At 51.9% G+C, this 18,212-nt stretch overlaps 6 protein-coding genes across 6 annotated transcripts; 5 read left to right on the top strand and 1 right to left on the bottom strand.

Annotated features, from left to right (window-relative positions):
* The first annotated feature begins 1,599 nt into the window (after nt 1–1,599).
* Nucleotides 1,600–4,071, top strand: TrAtP1_008725 (uncharacterized protein). The gene has a single exon (XM_014086963.2). The coding sequence runs from the start codon at nt 2,394–2,396 to the stop codon at nt 3,795–3,797; it is 1,404 nt and encodes a 467-aa protein (XP_013942438.2). The 5' UTR covers nt 1,600–2,393; the 3' UTR covers nt 3,798–4,071.
* A 2,374-nt stretch (nt 4,072–6,445) lies between these two features.
* On the top strand, nt 6,446–7,504 carry TrAtP1_008724 (uncharacterized protein; the record flags this gene model as incomplete). The annotated part of the gene is made up of 1 exon (XM_014086961.2): nt 6,446–7,504. One exon carries the CDS (start codon nt 6,446–6,448, stop codon nt 7,502–7,504), a length of 1,059 nt encoding a protein of 352 aa, XP_013942436.2.
* A 759-nt stretch (nt 7,505–8,263) lies between these two features.
* Nucleotides 8,264–10,187, top strand: TrAtP1_008723 (uncharacterized protein; the record flags this gene model as incomplete). The annotated part of the gene is made up of 2 exons (XM_014086960.2): nt 8,264–9,121; nt 9,225–10,187. 2 exons carry the CDS (start codon nt 8,264–8,266, stop codon nt 10,185–10,187), a joined length of 1,821 nt encoding a protein of 606 aa, XP_013942435.2.
* A 184-nt stretch (nt 10,188–10,371) lies between these two features.
* Nucleotides 10,372–12,443, bottom strand: TrAtP1_008722 (uncharacterized protein; the record flags this gene model as incomplete). The annotated part of the gene is made up of 5 exons (XM_014086959.2): nt 10,372–10,834; nt 10,938–11,489; nt 11,600–11,978; nt 12,069–12,224; nt 12,353–12,443. 5 exons carry the CDS (start codon nt 12,441–12,443, stop codon nt 10,372–10,374), a joined length of 1,641 nt encoding a protein of 546 aa, XP_013942434.2.
* Nucleotides 12,444–13,321: 878 nt separating this feature from the next.
* Nucleotides 13,322–14,695, top strand: TrAtP1_008721 (uncharacterized protein; the record flags this gene model as incomplete). Its single annotated transcript, XM_014086958.2, has 1 exon — nt 13,322–14,695. The coding sequence occupies one exon, from the start codon at nt 13,322–13,324 to the stop codon at nt 14,693–14,695; it is 1,374 nt and encodes a 457-aa protein (XP_013942433.2).
* A 2,025-nt stretch (nt 14,696–16,720) lies between these two features.
* On the top strand, nt 16,721–17,104 carry TrAtP1_008720 (uncharacterized protein; the record flags this gene model as incomplete). The annotated part of the gene is made up of 1 exon (XM_066114024.1): nt 16,721–17,104. One exon carries the CDS (start codon nt 16,721–16,723, stop codon nt 17,102–17,104), a length of 384 nt encoding a protein of 127 aa, XP_065970117.1.
* Between the last annotated feature and the right edge of the window lie 1,108 nt (nt 17,105–18,212).

The raw sequence follows: 18,212 nt of genomic DNA, 5'->3' as shown, positions 1-18,212 counted from the left end.
GCAAGCTTTACAGTGTCGCAACCGTCGGAATAGGCAGCAGGCGGATGGAGCAGTGTAAATGCCATTCCAACTAGGTCTGTATCCTGTACGAAGCGCTATTGCTTACCGCTCGCTGCATGCGTATCGCTGCTTTTCCAAGAATGGCTTTGGCTGCGTCGGCATTCCTTCCCGGAGGAAGGGGTGCTATCATACATGCACACGGTTTACTAGGTATATACCCAAAGGAGATTTCAAAGTGACGCTGGAGACATGTACTGAGAAACAATCACTCTAGACGTACTCTGGAACATCCTGTCAGTCAGTACATGGTGTGCTTTGCAGCGCTGCTACTCGTGGTGTTTCCTAGTGGTAACAAGACGGGAGATGAACAAACAGCCACTCTCGGCTGCTGGCGACGATGTGCCGTCGGTTATCGTCGTTTGTCCTTTGCACTTGCAGATTCTCGTATGCATGCAATTTATTCTCGTATGAAATCGCAATTAACATGCTACTTGGTATATACAAAGTCTGAGTCTCCTGATTCTCACGACGGGGCGGTTTCACAGGGGAATCGGTATTATAGAGGATGAAATACGCTAAAAAGGGCCGCTGTTGCGTAGCGCGTAGCGGAATGGCAGATGGCCTCAAACTGCCCTTTATGCCATTTTGCCTGCATGGTGTTGGGTCCCGGATGCGACCCGAGCGTCCGGGTCCGCGGGAAGAAGCGCGGCGGGCTAGAAGAAGAAAGAGGAGAAGAAATGGCAGACAGGGCCGGGTTTCCGACGGCCGCAGGCAGGTTTCGGGTGGCGTTTCCTTGGGGGGGGCAGGGTGAGATTTTCGATGTCCGGTGAGTGGGAGTAGCTGCCGAGGGATTCGTTATATTGGCTGCAATGTAGATTCAATGCATGGATTGAGTATTACGAAGCAGTGTAGAAACTGCATGTCCTGTCTATTCGACGGTGGCATCTCATAAGCCAGATATCATGTATCCGCGGTGACTGAGGCCAAGCCTAGCTGGGGATGTGACAAGGCTCCGCGCTGTGAAGTCTGTAACGATTGAGGAAATTGACGGCATCAATGCGTCCGGGGAAAGCAGTTCGTACGGGGTTGCATTTTGAAATGGCGAAATACACGGTAGCAGGGAAGATTATCGTATTCAGCGGCCGAGCTCAGCCAGCAGCTAGTCGGCTTGCAATCTCGATATGGCGGTGATTTTCGATTTGCTACGGAGCGTTTGGCTGTACGGAGTCGTACAGTAACACGGTCCATCAGGCCCAGATCCAGAAGTTCCATTGCGAGCCGAATCAAAATCTTCCGAGCTGAAAGAAACGAAGAAGAGAATTGCAAATACTCGCTGTGCTATGGAGCATTCGTGTTGCAGAGTCCAAGCTGAGGAGCCGGTCAATCAATCAATCAATCTATTAGCACCCTTGTATTACCTCCCCCATTAAATCGTGATTAGCACCACCGCCAAATGCCGGGCTGGGTCCCACGACGCTAGACGAGGAAATATTGAAGCCACTCTTATTTTCTTCATGGATCATCATTCATTCAGTTCATGCCCCCTTGCCGACCTGTTTGCATGGGCTGATGCTGCATCTCTCATTCTCTTTGGCGCAAGTTATATCGCAGCGGCTCCACTCCCCTTGCTCCTGCGAAGAGATATTCAGCCGATGTTCCATTGGAGCTTAGTACGGCCTCTCTTTTTTATCTGCGCCGTAAATTAAATTGGACAAAAGCAGGCATGCTTGCGGCCTAGCCTTGCCACGAAAATTCCGCCAAGGGTTACATCGCTGCCATCTTTTTTTTGTGAACCGCCGCTGGGAGGGAGGGAGAGAAAAAAAGGCGCTGCCAAGCTGGAATCGAGCTGAGGACAAATGGCCGAGAACACGTTAGATTGCATGCCAGTGTAGATTGAACTGGCAAAGCCTGAAGAAAAAGAACGAGGACCCTTGATAGAATAGGGGATCGTACGTTTTTTTTTTTGTATTTTTGTATTTTGATCTTTTCCTAAACTGGTGCGGAGGCAAATGTTTGATATATGTATGAGATGTCCGAGCTGATCTTTTTTTATTCTCTTGTGTTCTTGTCTTGGAATCCTTCATGCGTTGATGTTTTAGCCATTGATTCATGACAGCCCCCCCTTCTTTCTTCGCTCAGCTTCAATTACGAAACAGCGGCTTCGCTCTTTTCTTTTTTTCCCCGACTGTTTATTAAAAACCATGAACTGAGCCCATAACCTCTTTTTTATTTATTATTTTACTTAAAGATTTGTTTATGGTTTATTATTTGGACGTAATAACGTGGTATTATTGATAATCATTTCTGTGTTTGCCCTTCTTCAGTACTTCGAATCTACTATTCTCTCTTCTTCGAAAAACTAAAGACAACAACGACCACACGCATCGCCCGCCATGGATGAAAAGCTTGCTTCGCCAGTGAGCTCGAGCCACTCGGCCTCGTCATTGGACGATCCCGCAGCCAAGGTGCAGGAGCTCAAGCGCATCTACCGAAAGATCGATTTGAACATTGTGCCGCTCATGTTCTTCTGCTACTTCTTGCAGTTCCTCGACAAAGTCCTCGTCAACTACGCCAACATCATGGGCATCTCAAAGGCCCTGCACTTTGTGGGCAACGACTTCTCCTGGATGGCCACGGCCTTCTTCATTGGCTACGCCGTCGCCGAGTTCCCTCAGGGCTACTTGATCCAAAAGTTCCCCGTCTCAAAGGTGCTGGGGTTCAACGTCCTGCTTTGGGGAATCGTCGTCTGCTGCACGGCTGCGACGCAGAGCTTTGCCAGCGTTGCTGCCGTCAGGACGCTGCTGGGCATGTTCGAGGCCGTCATCACCCCGGCCTTGGTCATGATTACGTCTCAGTGGTATACTAGGAAGCAGGCGACTCTGCGCACGGGTATCTGGTACTGCGGATTGGGAGCCGGACAGGTCATGGGAGGGTTGATCTCCTGGGCGGCCCAGCACGGCTCGACGACGTCTTCATTCCAGGGCTGGCGCATCATGTTTGTGGCTGTGGGCGTTTTCAACCTCTTCGTCGCCGTCGCAGTCATCTTGCTTATGCCCAACAGCATCACCTCGGCCAAGTTCTTGACTGAGGACGAGAAGGCTCTTGTCGAGGAAGTGTTGGCACGAGACCAGGCTGGATCCGGCAAGAAGGTCTTCCATGTGTCCGGCATCTGGGACGCCCTCAAGGATCTCCAGGTGTGGCTGCTGTTTGTCAACACCATCCTTATTGTGATCCCCTCTGGCATCATCACCACCTTCTCGGCGACCATCATCAACTCCATCTTCCTCACGCCCATGAAGTCTGCGCTCCTCAACATGCCTGCCGGTGCCATTTCCATCTTTGCGACTCTGGCGGGCTCCTACGCGATTTACTTCAACCTGCCTCGTTGGCTGAGCATCATTGCGCTCCTGATCCCCACCATCATCGGCGCGGCACTCATGTCCTTTGCCAAGTCCAAGGGTGGCGCCCTGGCTGGTGTTTACCTCATCAACTTCGACGTGGCCCCCCCTGGCCCTCATCTACGCTCTGGTCGGTGCCAACACGCAGGGATACACGAAAAAGGTTACCGTCAACGCCATCATTGCCATTGCCTTCTCCATCGCAAACATCATCGGCCCACAGACGTTCCAGGTCAAGGATGCGCCCCAGTATCTTCCCGCCAAAATCACCGTTCTCGCCGTTGCCGCCTCATCCATTGTGGTTACGATTCTGCAGAGAGTCCTCTACGGCATGCGCAATGCCAAGACGGCTGCTGCCCGCGCGGTGGAGGTGGAGGCCATCAACCGAGGCGAGATTGATGCCAAGGCGGTGGACGACGAGCAGACGGACATGACAAACCCTACCTTTCAATATGTATACTAAGCGCGCCGGGGGCCTGGTTGCTTTCCGAGCTGTTGAGAGTAGAGGGGAGAAAAAAAGGATGGTTAGCATGTCTATTTGTTTATTTGTCAATGGGGTTTACGTTTTCAAGATGGAGCAAAGAAGTATCAAGTCAATATTATCTTAGTTATTTAGTCAATTTTTAGTTAGCTACGGCAACTCTTGTATATTATTATACATTACATTCTTTTCACTCTCATTGTGTCGTCTAAAAGCAAACATACAGAAGGTCCAGTTCTGGGCCTTGACATGAAAAGGGGTAATACACACAAGTGCTTACCAATGTGGCAGGTCTACTACGGGCTTCCCGTGCAGACAAGTATGGAAAGGACATTAAGCAGACAAAACTGGCAGAGATTTATCAATGCCTATCTCTTGAAGAGTATCCGCTGGGCCTTTTCAAATTGTAACGTCAATAATACCTTGCAAGCTGCTCTTTGTTTAGAGAGTTGGTGGATGCTAGGTGAGTAGTGGAGACACCCGGCATATCCTCGTCGCTTTCTATCCGCGGAGCGAGCTACGGGTGCATCGAGCAGAGTGCCGCACAAAGTCCAACCCCATGATCGACGTGTTGCTTTATTACGATCCACTTGTACTCAATACAAATGCCGTGATGTGTTGGACATGACACGGGGATTAGAGGCAAGCATATCGGCCGCAAGGACAGTTGTGAGTAGCAACCGATGCGATGCCAGCAGACGAAGCAAACATGCACCCTAGTCGTTGCATTCGCCGCGGATAGAGTAGCCATCTGGGCATGGTTTGACTGAAACGCCAGCCGAAACGGAGTACGGAGATCATGGTCAGGCATTCTTGAGTGGACGTTTACCTCTTATGGGCTTGTTTATCTTGTGGCACCTCGGAAATGGACGTATGTTTGTGTGGGCCGTCTTTGGACATGTCATTGCGCGACAACTTGGACTTGAGAGGCGAACTTTATACTTTACTGGCTTACCTTTTTATCCACTACTCATGTCTACTAGATTTGTGTGTAGAGCAAGCTAGACTACATGTATCTTACCGTGTTACTCAATACTAATACTACAGGGAGGCGTCTTTGGAGCTCTGCGTAACTACGAGCAAGCTGTAGAGTAAGATTCAAGGAGCAAGCGGCGTGCAACAGGCAGGCAGAGTGTGATCTTGTCTTTTGTACTACATGAATGTGGCCTGTTGCTTCACGAGAAGGGTGTTGTACTAGCCCAGCCACGGCTCCGCGGAGCACATTGCATATGACTTTTAGCGACGGCCACGGCAGCAGCTGTCCTGCAGACATGTCGCATAGTTTGCTATTTCATCGGACTGCACTTGGGATTTTGCAGCTTTATAATTTCTATAATGATTCTAGGGGAATGAGAAGCCATTACTACCTACTTCTTACATTACGAGATGATTCTTTTTCCTTTGTTACAGCCAGTCGTGATATCCTCCTTACCTATGTTACAGTAAACAATCTCCATGAAGTGCATGTTATGCCTAGAAACGTATTATGATTTGAGTACACCGTATAAATCTATAGACGTAGTATATTCTTTGGGATATAAGCGTCCTGCTACACTCGTTGCGCGCTGACTTGTCAACTGTGGCTGCATGAACGGACTGGCTAGTGGTCGAGGCCGAATACATGCATACAACTAGAGCAGCCACCTGCAGAGGCGACGGCAGCCCGGCATTAGTGGACAGCTGTCTTGGAAGAGCCTGTAAGGAGTAATTACTGTCAAACAGAGAAAAAGAGAGAAAAAAAAAAAAAAAACCATGATGTATAGAAAATATTGTAATACGATGGCTGTAATAGACATTGGCTATCCGTCTCGATGTTTAGGGTAGATAAAGGCTAACGAAGCAATGCAAAAACAGCAAGCAGTTTAATAGAATGACTTTATTTGGATTACATTATAGGGGCCTATTGTTATCGAGACTGCTGATGGAATTTGATGGATGGCGACTTATAGAGCGTGCCGCGTGTTGTGCAGTACTGGGCAGCCAACAGTGTCGTCTGCTCCTTTGCTCAACCATCTGCATCCTCCAGCAATTCTAGGCATTTGGCCAGCTCACCTTGCTGCCTGATAGGTTTACGAGTTCCTATACCGGTCCGCGCTCGGTGAGGTCGCCGGGGCCGGATGCCGGCCTCCCTATCCTCCCTCGCCCCACATCGGAGGACTGGAAAGACTCTCGAGCTTTGCGACGGCTGCAGGCGTCGGGTCAGCTCGCACGCTATTCAACGCCGTCTGCCAGTCGCCCCGATAGCGAGGAGAGATGGCCGATGCTGCTCTGGCCTGCTGTCAACTCCTCCATCCTTTTGTGCCAAACACGGGGAGTGGCTGGCAACGCTGGATTGGCCTGACCGTCGGGACGTGATCACGGATGGCGTCGAGATAGCAGTGCCCCGCGGGTCTGAGCGTTCTGTTTGCTTGACCTTTTTGCTCCTTATGCATAGGTGCTGAGACGTCGATCTTTCGGTGGATGCCTGAAGAGAATTGAATACATAACGTCGGCTCCCCTCGTCTCTCGATCTCGGGGTTTCTTCTTGACTTACAATACCCATCAGAACCGCCATTTTAATTCAAAAATGCCTTCGCTATTAGTACCTGATATTGATCCGCCAGCGCTGGTCGTCGTCACAGGCGCCAACGGATTCATTGCTCAGCATTGCGTCGCTGCACTGCTCGTAGCCGGCTTTCAGGTTGTTGGGACAGTCAGGAGTGCCGCCAAAGTCGAGACTGTAACAAAGACACATCATGCACACCCCAAACTGCGGGTTGTCGTCATCGAAGACCTCACAGACGTCCAGAGATATCTCGAGATTCTTGAGCCTCTATCGCCAACTGCCATTTTCCACATTGCTGGGCCGTTTCACTACGACGCAAAGAACTTTGAGGAGGAGATGATGGTCCCCGCGGTAAAGGGATCACTGGCGGTTTTGGAGGTGGCAGCAAAGATTGAAAGCATCCGGCGAGTCGTTCACACAAACAGCTTTGCGTCAATATACGACGCCGCAGCCGGCCCCAGCCCGGGGAAAATCTACACGTCTCAGGACTGGAGTCCGCTGGAGTACGAGGACGGAGTCAAAGCGGACAATGCGCCCACGGCGTATCGCGCGAGCAAGGCGGCGGCTGAAAAGGCGGCATGGAAGTTTATGGAGAAGAAGAGGCTCGGATTCGATCTTGTCAGCTTGTGTCCCGCCATGGTGTTTGGTCCTTTTCTACCAGAGGCTAAGCCGACGACGATTGCCGGTGTCAACACGAGCAATCTCCTGCTCTGGGCAGCTATTTCTGCCGGTCGAGACAAGGCGGTGCCGCCGACAAAGGGGCCCGTCTGGGTTGACGTGCGTGATGTGGCAGATGCCCACGTTAAAGCTCTCCGATGGGTAGGACTTGGTGGCGGCCGCTATCTCCTGGCTTCTGGCGTTTACTGCAACCAGGAGCTCGCAGATGTAAGCAGGCGGATGTTCCCAAAATACGGGGACAGAATCCCGATTGGCGAGCCTGGCAAACGGGAGTCCCACACGCACTTTGGCATCAGCACTGAAAAGACGGATAATCATCTGGGGGTGAAGTGGAGGAGCCTGGAGGATAGTCTGGCTGATGTGGTGCCTCAGCTGTTTGAGATTGAGAAGGGTCAGACTTGAGCTTTTTTGGCTTGAGCGAGTTTGAAATCGAGTGGGAATAGTCATTGTTGGTGAATACAAACAAAGGCGTGGCCTCTAAATGATGCCCATTTTGTGTTTTTAGGTATTGTCAGAGAGCTGGCCATCTGCCTCGATCCTCCATGTATATTGCATTGTCATGACGGCGTTTGGGCTGGAATGTGCTTCCAAGGGTAAAGGCAGACAGAAGACATGGTAATCGGCAGAATTCTACCAATATAAAGCGATTTGGTCGCAAAATCCGCACAAGTGAAAAGCCCCTTGAAATCCGAGGGTTGCAACAGCCGTCCGCATTCGGACACCCTGCATTTAGGCATCGCATGTGCCCTGTGGCCCGCACACTGTGCCAGGCGCTGCGGATAAACAACTGCCGCGGCGTGCCAGGCCCTGCCGCGGCTGATGCCCTGCACTGTCTGCACTGTGTGCTGGCAGGCGGTCGCTCACTCAATCTCGCAGCCTCCCTCGAGCCAACTCCTCTCTCTGCTCCTGTCCTGTCGATGCATCTGCGATAGGCGGCGCTGTTGTGCAGCCACCCCCTCGCAGCCAGTGGAACGAGAAAAGCCACGGATCTGGATCTGGACCGTCCTGCCTCAGCGCCTGTCCCCCCCCCAAGCAGCCTGCCCAGCTTAGCAGACGGACGCTATCGCTGTGCACTAAATCGCGTGTGCGAGGGGACATGGGTCTCTGGGCCGTTTAGGCTTCTCCTGACAGAATCCGCAGCGTCGCGTCTCCAGCTGAATCATGTCGTCCGACCCGAGCCTTCACGGCTCCAACGCCAGCGCCGGCTCCAAGCCCAAGCAGCGCCGCATCTCGCGGGCCTGCGACTACTGCCACCGCCGGAGCATCCGCTGCCGCCCGGCCGACGACGGCGCCGGCTGCCAGAACTGCAGAGACTTTGCCCAGACGTGCACGTATCACCGCACGCCGCGCCGCCGAGGCGTCCCCGCCCGAGGCAGCGGAGGCGGAGGCGGAGCGAGCCGCGGCTCCGAGCTGCCGGACGTGAAGCTGTCGCGATCGCCGTCGCAGGGCGACCTGCACATCATCCCGGAGGTGCAGCAGAGCCTGGCCGGCTCCGATGCCTCGCCCGGCCTGCCGCCGGCCTGGCGCGCGCCCTACATCGTCAGCCAGGCCACCGTCGTCGACCTCGTCGACCTCTACTTTGAAATCGTCTACCCCATCTTCCCCTTCTTCCACCAGCCGTCCTTCACCCGCAAGATCTCCCGCGCAGAGTACAACTCCAACAAGCCGCTCTTCGCCACCACCATGGCCGTCTGTGCCCTGGTCAGCGGCCGCGTGCGTGACGGCTCCGTCATGAACCCGAGGTGGGATGTCCAGGCCTTGCTGAGGGAGACGCTGCCCGACACGTTCTATGCCGAGGCCAAGAGACAGCTGCTGGACGACGGCTGTGACAGCTCTGATTTCAACATCTTGCGTGGCCACGCCATCATGGCGATTACAGCTATTCAGAATGGTAAGATCCGGGAAATGCATCATCACATTGGCATCTATCATATGCTCATGGACATGGATGGACTCCACGACGAGGCCAACTGGCCCTCCGGCATTGGAATCATCGAAAGGGAGGAAAGGAGAAGAATGGTAAGCTTCTGACCTTTTCTCAAACGCATTCACTCATTCACTCACTCACCTACCACCTCTTGCCAAAAGCACCCCGGCTAATTTCCGTCTCCCTTCGTTGCAGTTTTGGTCCATTTATACCCTTGATATTTTCACGTCGGTGGTTTGGGGCGGTGTTATCCGATCTCGTGAACAGCAGTCAAACGTTACTTACCCAGCAGAGGTGGATGACCAATACATCAGCGACGGGGGCATTGCCCTGCCCGGCTTCTCTCCCAGCGGCCTAAGCCCTCCCATTGCTCGGCTCGTCTTGACTGCCCAGTCGGATTGCTGGATATCTGGCTGGAACTTCATCACCGATCTCTACCGAGTGCTGGAGCATGCCCTGGCGCGGTTTCGGGATCGGAGGAGGTCGTTCATGTCTGAAATCATAGACGACCAATCCACAGTGACTGAGACATCGATCCGCAACAAGGTGCTCCAGATGTACCTGAACCTTCCCGAATGTTTCAAGACCACCCCCGCCATGGCGTTTAACCAGAAACAAGATCTGTTCGGCTTCCAGGCGGCTAACATCACTGCCAGCCTTCAGCTTCTTCGGATTGTGTTATTTGCAGCTGGCGGTGCTAGCATCAAGGAACGCTGCCAGATCGCCTCGGACGTCGTGGACGCTTTCAACTCTATTCCCGTACAATACTGCTTGGCCATAAGCAAGCCGCTCCTACACCACCTGGGTGGAATAGGCTCGATTCTCGGCTCTGTCTTCGAGGAGCGCCTTAGCGAGGCAGAGTACACCCAGGTGAGGTCGGTCATGCTGGCAATGGCCCGACTTCTCGAGAACCTCGAGACAATACACCGTAGCTCATGTGCTAGCGAGAACCTTCGATCTCAAGTGTCTCGTATCGACGAGTACATGTCCACTCAGCGACAACACCAGAGGCCGCCTCTCGAGGAAACTCCGGTGAATGCCACAGCGCAGCCGATGTTGCCGCCTGTCGATGGCGCCAGAGGTGCTCCTCCACCACCCTACGAGCAGCATGTCAACTCGGAAATGGCAGCGGACTGGTCGTTCCAAGTACCCCCCTGATTTGTTAGGCGATCTGACGTGGAATTTCGACTTTGGTCCTGTGTGGACTTGAAACTTAACTTCTTGTTTTTATATTTTTTTTCTCTTTCCATTTTATGATTTCTTCTGAACATGAAGCGAAATATGGCGTTTGATTAAAATACTGTATGTCCCAAAAAGCGCAAACTCTCTGCTGTCAACAAATTTACATAATAGCGTTTTGATTAACGTCAACTCTCTTCTCATCGGGGCTTGCAGCCTCCACAGAGTCTGCCGGGTCCTTGCCGTCGACTTCATCCAGGAGTTGTCTGGCTGCAACGGCAGTGTTGCCCCCCGCTTCGCCAATGCGACGATGGTATTCCTTCATGTTCTCGCTGGCCAGCAAGCTGTCGCTCGTGAAGAGGAGCGAAATCTCCTCCAGAGTGCGATTGGCAAGCTCGGGGAAGATGAGCCAGACTATTGGGGTCACAACAACGTTCATCGCCCCAAAGAAGAGATATGTGCCGTATCCAATTCTGCTTAGAAAGATGGGCATGATCAGAGTGGTTGAGCCACAGCCTGTGGCCCAACCAAAGATGGTGAAGCTGTATCCTTTGGCGCGGACTTCCTGCGGCCAGATCTCTGTGCCATATATCCAACAAGGGATGATATTGAACATAGTAAAGAACCTTTTTTTTTTTTGTATAATAAATAATAATTAGCATTGTGAATTTGGAGGACATGGGGCTTCAGCTGGGAGTAGGAAAATTGAATTTCATCATGACAACTTACCAGACATAAATGAAGACGAAACTGGCTGCCGCAGTGCCCAGCCGCTGCGACAGTTCTGGGTCAGCCGCGGCATGGTCTTGCGACGTCTTGATCAGGGCGGCGACCAAGAACAGGCACACTGCCTGGATGGCAAACGAGGTGACGAGCGACTTTACTCGCCCCATTCTGTCAATGACAAAGGCTGCGGCAGCGGTTCCTGGCACGCCAAAGGTGTTGGCCAGGCCCGCGAGCCAAAGAGCTTTATAGGCGTCGAATCCTGCCAGCTCAAAGAGGACACTGGCCCATCCCACAATGGCGAGGATCCCCGTCCATTGCTGGATCCATTGCAGGGCGAAGCCGAGGACAGCTCGTCGACCAAGGTGCAGCTTGCCAGAGAAGCGGCCGCCGAGGACGATGTTGCCGAGATCGTTGCGCTTGTGGTGGGTTGCTTCAACGATGGCGTCCAGCTGCTCGACCTCGGCGGTTATTATAGGGTCGTTTGGGCTGAGGTCTCCTCGGAGCCGGCACAGGATGTCGATGGCCTGCTCGCGTTGGCCATTGGCAATGAGCCATCTGCGGCAGCAGCCGTTAGCGTCACTCTTATAGCTGTAGGATCCAAGCGCGTGGGGCATGCAATATATAGAGGCAGATGGGCGGATGGGGGCGTGGAGGGATGGACAAACCTGGGAGACTCAGGTAGCAACGGCACTGCCACGTCGACTACCAGAAGCGGGATTATCATCCAGCCTAGAGGGAACCTCCAGCGGAACTCGAGGTTGGAGTTGCGGATGCCGAAATTGATCCAGTACGCAATGACAATGCCCAGGTAGTTTGCCACGAAGACGAGCGAGAAGCTGGACCCTCGGTCGTGCGACTGGGACAGCTCGCTGACCCACGGCAGGATAATGGCATTCATGAAGCCGATGCCGATGCCTGCAATGACACGCGCGCAGATGAACATGCTGGCGTTTGTGCTGCCGGCCATGAGGGCTGCGCCGAGGATTCCAAAGGCCGTTCCAATGAGGACGCCCCCTCTGCGGCCTATCCTATCGCCAACCCATCCTATTGCGGCAACTCTTGTTAGCAATCATCGCCCTGTCTTGTGCTGTTATAGGACCCAGGTCCTGTTTTGCAAAGGATCTTCTGTCGTACCGCCTATGAAGCACCCCCACATGCCTCCGAAATAATACGCTGCGGCAAGCCCGCCTTGTTTGGTCGTTTTGGTTACGACCCCATCGTGGCCAATATCGGCCATCTTGATGAAGCCGGGCGTGGCGCTAACAGTTCCAAGGACACCCTGATTGTATCCTGTTTGAGTTTTAAAAAAGCTCTCAAATTAGCATTCTCCATTATGAGTAGACTAGGCTTATAGAAGAAGCTCGACACGCAAGAGAAGACAAGAAATGAAAGATGTTGCTATCTTGCATCCCACTAACCTTCGAAAATTAGAGCCGTCGCGGCGACGAGGTTAATTAAGAACAAGAGGACCTTGCCCGGCACATGGCGCCAAATCTGGAGACCCGCCATTGGAGCCGTTTGGAGTTGTCGATCTCGATAAAGTGAAACGGCGATGGTCGTTGAGGATTTGGGGCGTGGGAGGAGGGAAAAAGAAAAAAAAAAAATAGGCGGCTTCTGGCTCAGGAGTCGCAAACTCTTTCTATACCGCCCGTTCAATCAACTGACTCCTCGCGGGAATAAAAACGCTGAGAGAACGCCCCGACGCGAGGGTGTCGCCCTCCCTTCTGAGCCTCTGAAACTGTCTCTCGACCACGAGGCAGAAACGCGCTCTAAGCTGTTCCCAATAGGTACGGCTCAGATGCGCGTTAGTGAGGCGTGGAGCGGAGGATTTTGGAGCTTAGACCAATACACAGATTGCACGGTTCAGAAACTATGCTCTAGGCTTGAAGCTCCACGCGGGGGACGCGGCGGGAGGAAATGAAGAGAAAAAAAGGCGCGAGATCGGCTAAAGCCAATGCTTAAACGTTTAAAGACTTTGCGCCTGCGAGGTGATGAGGCTTGGAATTTCCAGAAATGGAACTTTGCCGCTGAGGGGCCGTTTAGCCGCTGCTGCGAAGCGTTTTGACGAGAGCCAGTTAGGAGGGGGGGTGTAACTGAATTGTGGTCTCATCGCGCTCACAACTCCTACACACTCAGAAATAGTCTGCAGGAGTTGCATGGGAATAGGTTGTCTAAACGCCGATAGAGTTTGAGAGGGGGCTTGTTCTTGGTACCTTGACCTCCTGAATAGCTAAGCGGCACACTTGTTTCCCTCTCCCCTTTAAATGCGACTTTATCATGGGACTGTAGACTAACCGGCTTTTTTTTTCTTCTAATTTTGACTTTTGGGCTTGGTCAGGCTGCCCTCTGCTCTCAAGAGCCCAACTCGCAACTCACCACTCGCGCCTATGAAATTTATTCCGTCTCCCAACACAGAGACTACAATGGGCTCTGCTACTGGCATCATGTATACTGGGGACTCGTTGCCACTGGAGATTACGGCCCTGGGGCTGAATTCGGGTACCTCAATGGACGGAATCGACTGCGCTCTTTGCCGGTTCAGACAGGCGTCTCCCAATGGTCCCATGCACTTTGAGTTGCTCCAGTACGACGAGATTGCTCTTGAACCAAAGATCAAGAAGCGGGTTATGGACATGATCTTTCACAACACGACAACGCCGGAGGAGTTATCAGAGGTCAATGTTGTTCTTGGCGAGACGTTTGCGGATGCGGCCAAGGCATTTTCGAAGAAGCATGGTGTGCCGTTGTCATCCATCGATGTCATTGGCTCACATGGGCAGACTATCTGGCTGGAGAGCATGCCTCAGGGCGGACGCAAGAAGTCTGCCCTCACAATGGCCGAGGGGACGTTTATTGCTTCCAGCACGGGCATCACCACCGTGACGGATTTCCGGGTCTCAGATCAGGCGGCCGGTCGACAGGGCGCCCCCCTTATTGCGTTTTTTGACTCCCTCGTGCTTCACCACCCGACCAAGCTGAGGGCGTGTCAGAACATTGGCGGCATTGCCAACGTGTGCTTTGTGCCTCCAGATTCCAACGGGCAGCTGAATCAAGAGTTTTTTGATTTCGACACGGGCCCGGGCAACGTCTTCATCGATGCCGCTGTACGTTACTTTACAAATGGGGAGCGGGAGTACGATCAGGATGGCGAAATGGGCAAGCAGGGCGAGGTGAATCAGCAAATGGTGGATGAGTTCCTACAGACACATTTCTACTTTGCTCTGGATCCCCCCAAGACGACTGGCCGCGAGGTATTCCGGGACACCATTGCGCACGACTTGATTGAGCGTGGAGTTGCAAACGGCATGTCACCGAATGACATTGTGGCCACGATTACGCGAATCACGGCACAGGCCATTGTCGAGCATTACAAGCGATATATGCCAACGCAGTACGGCCCGCTGGCCGAGGTGTACATGTGCGGCGGCGGAGCCAAGAACCCAAACATCCTAAACCATCTAAAGGAGTCGTTTCCAGAGACGAGATTCGTCATGTTGGACGAGGCGGGTATCCCGGCGGACGCCAAGGAGGCTATTACGTTTGCGTGGCAAGGGATGGAGGCCATCGTCGGACGAAGCATCCCTGTGCCGTCTCGGGTCGAGACAAGTCGTGGCTACGTGCTGGGCAAGATCAGTCCCGGGCACAACTACAGGCGAGTGATGAGGAAGGGCATGGATTTCGGAGCGGGTCACGAGGTTCTGGAGCCCGTCAGGGAGCTGGTCAACTATGTTGGCGGAAAGATGTACAACAATAAAGGTTGAAAAAGAGGCGGTCTTGATAAACCGGGCAACTTTAGGCGATGTAACAACGGTGACATCGTGGCAGAAAAGATAAAAATCGTTATCTACTAGGTATTCACTCAGCTGAAATTGTTTTTTTTTGGTGCCTTTGTTTTTCTCTTAGGTGCAGGAATCACACACTTTTCTTCGACATGGCGCCGCGGGAAGCGGGAAGCGGGAAAAAAAGGGGGGCGAGGAGGAGGGGGGGGAATGGCGAAGTTGTTCTCATGACTATATTTTGAGGAGTTAAGAGGGTGGTTGGGGTGGGATGGCGTTATGCGCCCCGAATACGCAAAGTCCATGTTGCAAACGATCTATTCTAGGTGATGTCCTCTTTTTTTTTTTTTTTAAAACATGGATGTGGGTGGACTTTTGGATAGGTATAAGGCGTTTTCATGTATGAAAAAAAAAAAAAAAAAGGTCGACTCCTGTTAGAAGGAGAGGCGGCTGATGAGGGGAAATAGACGTTTTGAAAATACCACCGGTTATCACTACTGGAGCTAGTTATTAAGAAGCTTGCGGATCGTTATATAGCGTGCTGCAAAATTCGTCAGCAAAAGTTTAACTGTTGGAATCCCTAGACACTGGATCACAATAGTACACTGTTTTGAGCAAGTTTGCCACAGCGAGACTTCTCACGAGATATGAAACTCGACAACCAAAAAGGACGTCATGAAAACGGGGTAGCGACAAAAAGAGAAGGTGCCAGTGAAGTCGCGGATATGTTTTAGTTTACCTTTTTTTTTTTTTGTTTTGAATATTAGGCAGATTTAATATCGGGCCTGCTTCCGGTTCGTCATGCGGCTGTGTTTTATTTTGCCCATTTAGCTTTTTGTTTGTCGAGTGTGTTGCAAGTTTGGACTAACCCGGCGGCCCGGGACGGCTACATCGAATCATACGACTTGAAATTAACACACTAGAGCTATTTAAACGAGGTGATATCAGGCTCTTTTTTTTTTGTCTTTAGACTGAGCATGTTGACTGAGTCGTTGTGAGCATCATTCGATGAATCAAAGGCGATAGCAGCGGTCCCCCCTGGCAAGTATGATTCTACTCTGTTCTTCTTTCTTTCGGATTTAAGATATGCCTGGTGACAGTGTAGCCGTTTCCCTTGTACTAATTCTGTGTGACAAGTCTGCTTTACGCTTGTCGTAGCACAGCACCGCTGACATGCAACCAGTTAATTTCAAAATTCACTGCCAGACAAACCTTCCACGAGATGGCAAGAGATTGTTTGTATCCCACCAGCAATCCCGCGAGAGGACAAGGGACTGCCGTGAAGCCGGCCACCCTTGATTGATATGGAGCTGCTTTCCCTTCCTCACGGGCAAGGGCACTAAGGTTCATGGCTATGGGGGGGGGGGGGGGGGGTAGCGTGAGTAAATTTGTAAGCCTAAGCCTACTAGCATCTTTGAGGAGAGTCCATCTCATGCACCGTGCATGAATCCTTGCTTCGTATTTGGGGCTTGTATGACGTACGCAAGTTTGTGCGTATTGGTATTGGGGGGGCATTTAGGGTACTGTATGCGATTATGAAAACCAGGGAGTTGGTTTGTTCTAGTGCCGAAATCGAAGAGACAGAAGATGACACTTTTGTGCACTGAAACAAGATGAACCCGAGACATGTGCCAGTACAGCTGATGGAATCGAGGCCTCCCTTGTTATGGACTGTGTTTCTCGCTTATTCATGCGCTGAAGCTTCTTGCTGTTCCTCTTCTCTAGTCCTCCTTGACTTGTATATCACCATGGCCGAGACTAAGAAGGAAAATACTAGTTTTTCATTAATACCGGTCTTAAGTTGATCCACGCTGCGGCATATTCAGTAAACGCACGCCTCCGGTGGTGGTCTGTGATGGACTTGATTCAGAGAACAGGCCAAGGGCAGTGACACACAGACGGTCTTGCGCCTGATGCAGGGGCCTTGTAATTACATGAGAAGCGCACGAGTGAGGCGTTTACCCTGTTATAGCCTTTACCTTGCGTTGATCACTGAGTGATTGTTTTCTCATGGCCTGCATTTCTTTTGCTGTAGTTGGCTGTAAGAGAGTCTTGGCTGAGAGGCTGCCAATCATAAGGCGTTGTGTGGAAAGGATGTTCCGTATGAGACCCACCAAATGTCTATACGAATACAGCAAAGACGCCAACATCGAAGAACGCTCCAATTTGATGAGAAAATGTTCCAAGAGGAACAGACATGCTAGTCAGAATGTGAGCCGTGGTGGTTGCTTAATGCTGGAGCAGTTTCCTCAAAAAGGACACCATCTCGAGACGGCCCGATGTCCCGTATTACATCGGTATGGGGAAATGACATGTGAAAAGATTTTGTCCGATTATCAAGACAGCAAAAGAAACACCTACTACTTATACTTACATTACAGCGCCAAGAAATAGCATGTCGTTGATTGCTTGCAGCCATCGCGCGGAACTAGCGGGCCATCGGGCGGGCAAAAGCCAAGCTAATTCCACCAACAGCTACAAGTAGCAAATCATTGACAACGGCCCTGATCCGCTAATGCTAGCTGCGATCTTCTAGTAGGTGGCCATCTCAAGTATCTGAAAGAAGGAATTCTTGAGTCATTCATGGGTTAAAGAGACAAAACGAACCAAGTTATGGATGTTAAGGGGAAGGGGTGAGATGGTTTGTCTTGGCGAAGAGGGAAGAGAACGCCATGAATGGCCGAGATGGGAAAAAGATGCGAGAAATATTGGACACTAGCCTTCTTTTCTTTGTGGAAGAGGTTTCCGGAAGGAAACGAAGCCATTGTTCGGTTCGAGCTGCGGTGTTTTGGCTTGTTCTAGTGACAATGAGCTCGAGGCTGGTGGCTATGCTGCGGTGGAGATGTTGTTGGCTGCCACCAGATGAAACGTGTGGGTTCCTCTTTTACTAGCTAGTATTGGATCAAAGAGATGCGTAATCGTCACTCGTGCGCTCAGCTCGGACGAATTGTTGGAACAATGAAAGTGTGAGGTAAAAGTGGTCACAAATGGCTGGATGAGAAGCTGAGAGGACTCACTTAGACAGCGGTTGACCTAGAGGCGGCAAGAGTGGTGATGACTGGTAGCTGATGCCAGTTGAGCCGAGGCAAATTCACATCTAACGTGAAATACCTGTATATATGGATATCTCCTAGAGGTTTAATGAGCTACCCATGGAGATCAGCAAGGCGTTCAAACACAGAGCTCGGATACGGCTTTCCGTTGGGCACATATTCTGAGGTCGCAAACGCCGCCAAGCATATTGTGAAGGCGACGAGATACCCCCACCGTACCGTCATACTTCAGATCGCTCAGCTCCATTCATCGTTTCATCCGGGCATCTGATTCTGTGACTGGGTACTCAGGGCTGCCGGGCGGAGCCGACAGGGCCTTTGCTAGGGAACTCGCACTGAGTTGGCGCTACGTCAGCGAATAGAACCTCATAGAGCGGTCCGAAAGCAGAAATTTGCTTTTGGCGGTTGGCTGAGACGGTGAATGTTGCAGCGGTTGACTGACAAGGAGT

The sequence above is a fragment of the Trichoderma atroviride genome, chromosome 4 (genome assembly GCF_020647795.1).
Source record: "Trichoderma atroviride chromosome 4, complete sequence".
Classification (NCBI taxonomy): domain Eukaryota; kingdom Fungi; phylum Ascomycota; class Sordariomycetes; order Hypocreales; family Hypocreaceae; genus Trichoderma; species Trichoderma atroviride.
The sequence above is the reverse complement of the archived record's forward strand: the minus strand, read 5'-3'. Positions and strand labels throughout refer to the sequence as shown.

What these genes read in the sequence shown, in the direction of transcription:
- TrAtP1_008725 (XM_014086963.2), top strand. Translation starts at nt 2,394, where the DNA reads ATGGATGAAAAGCTTGCTTCGCCAGTGAGCTCGAGCCACTCGGCCTCG.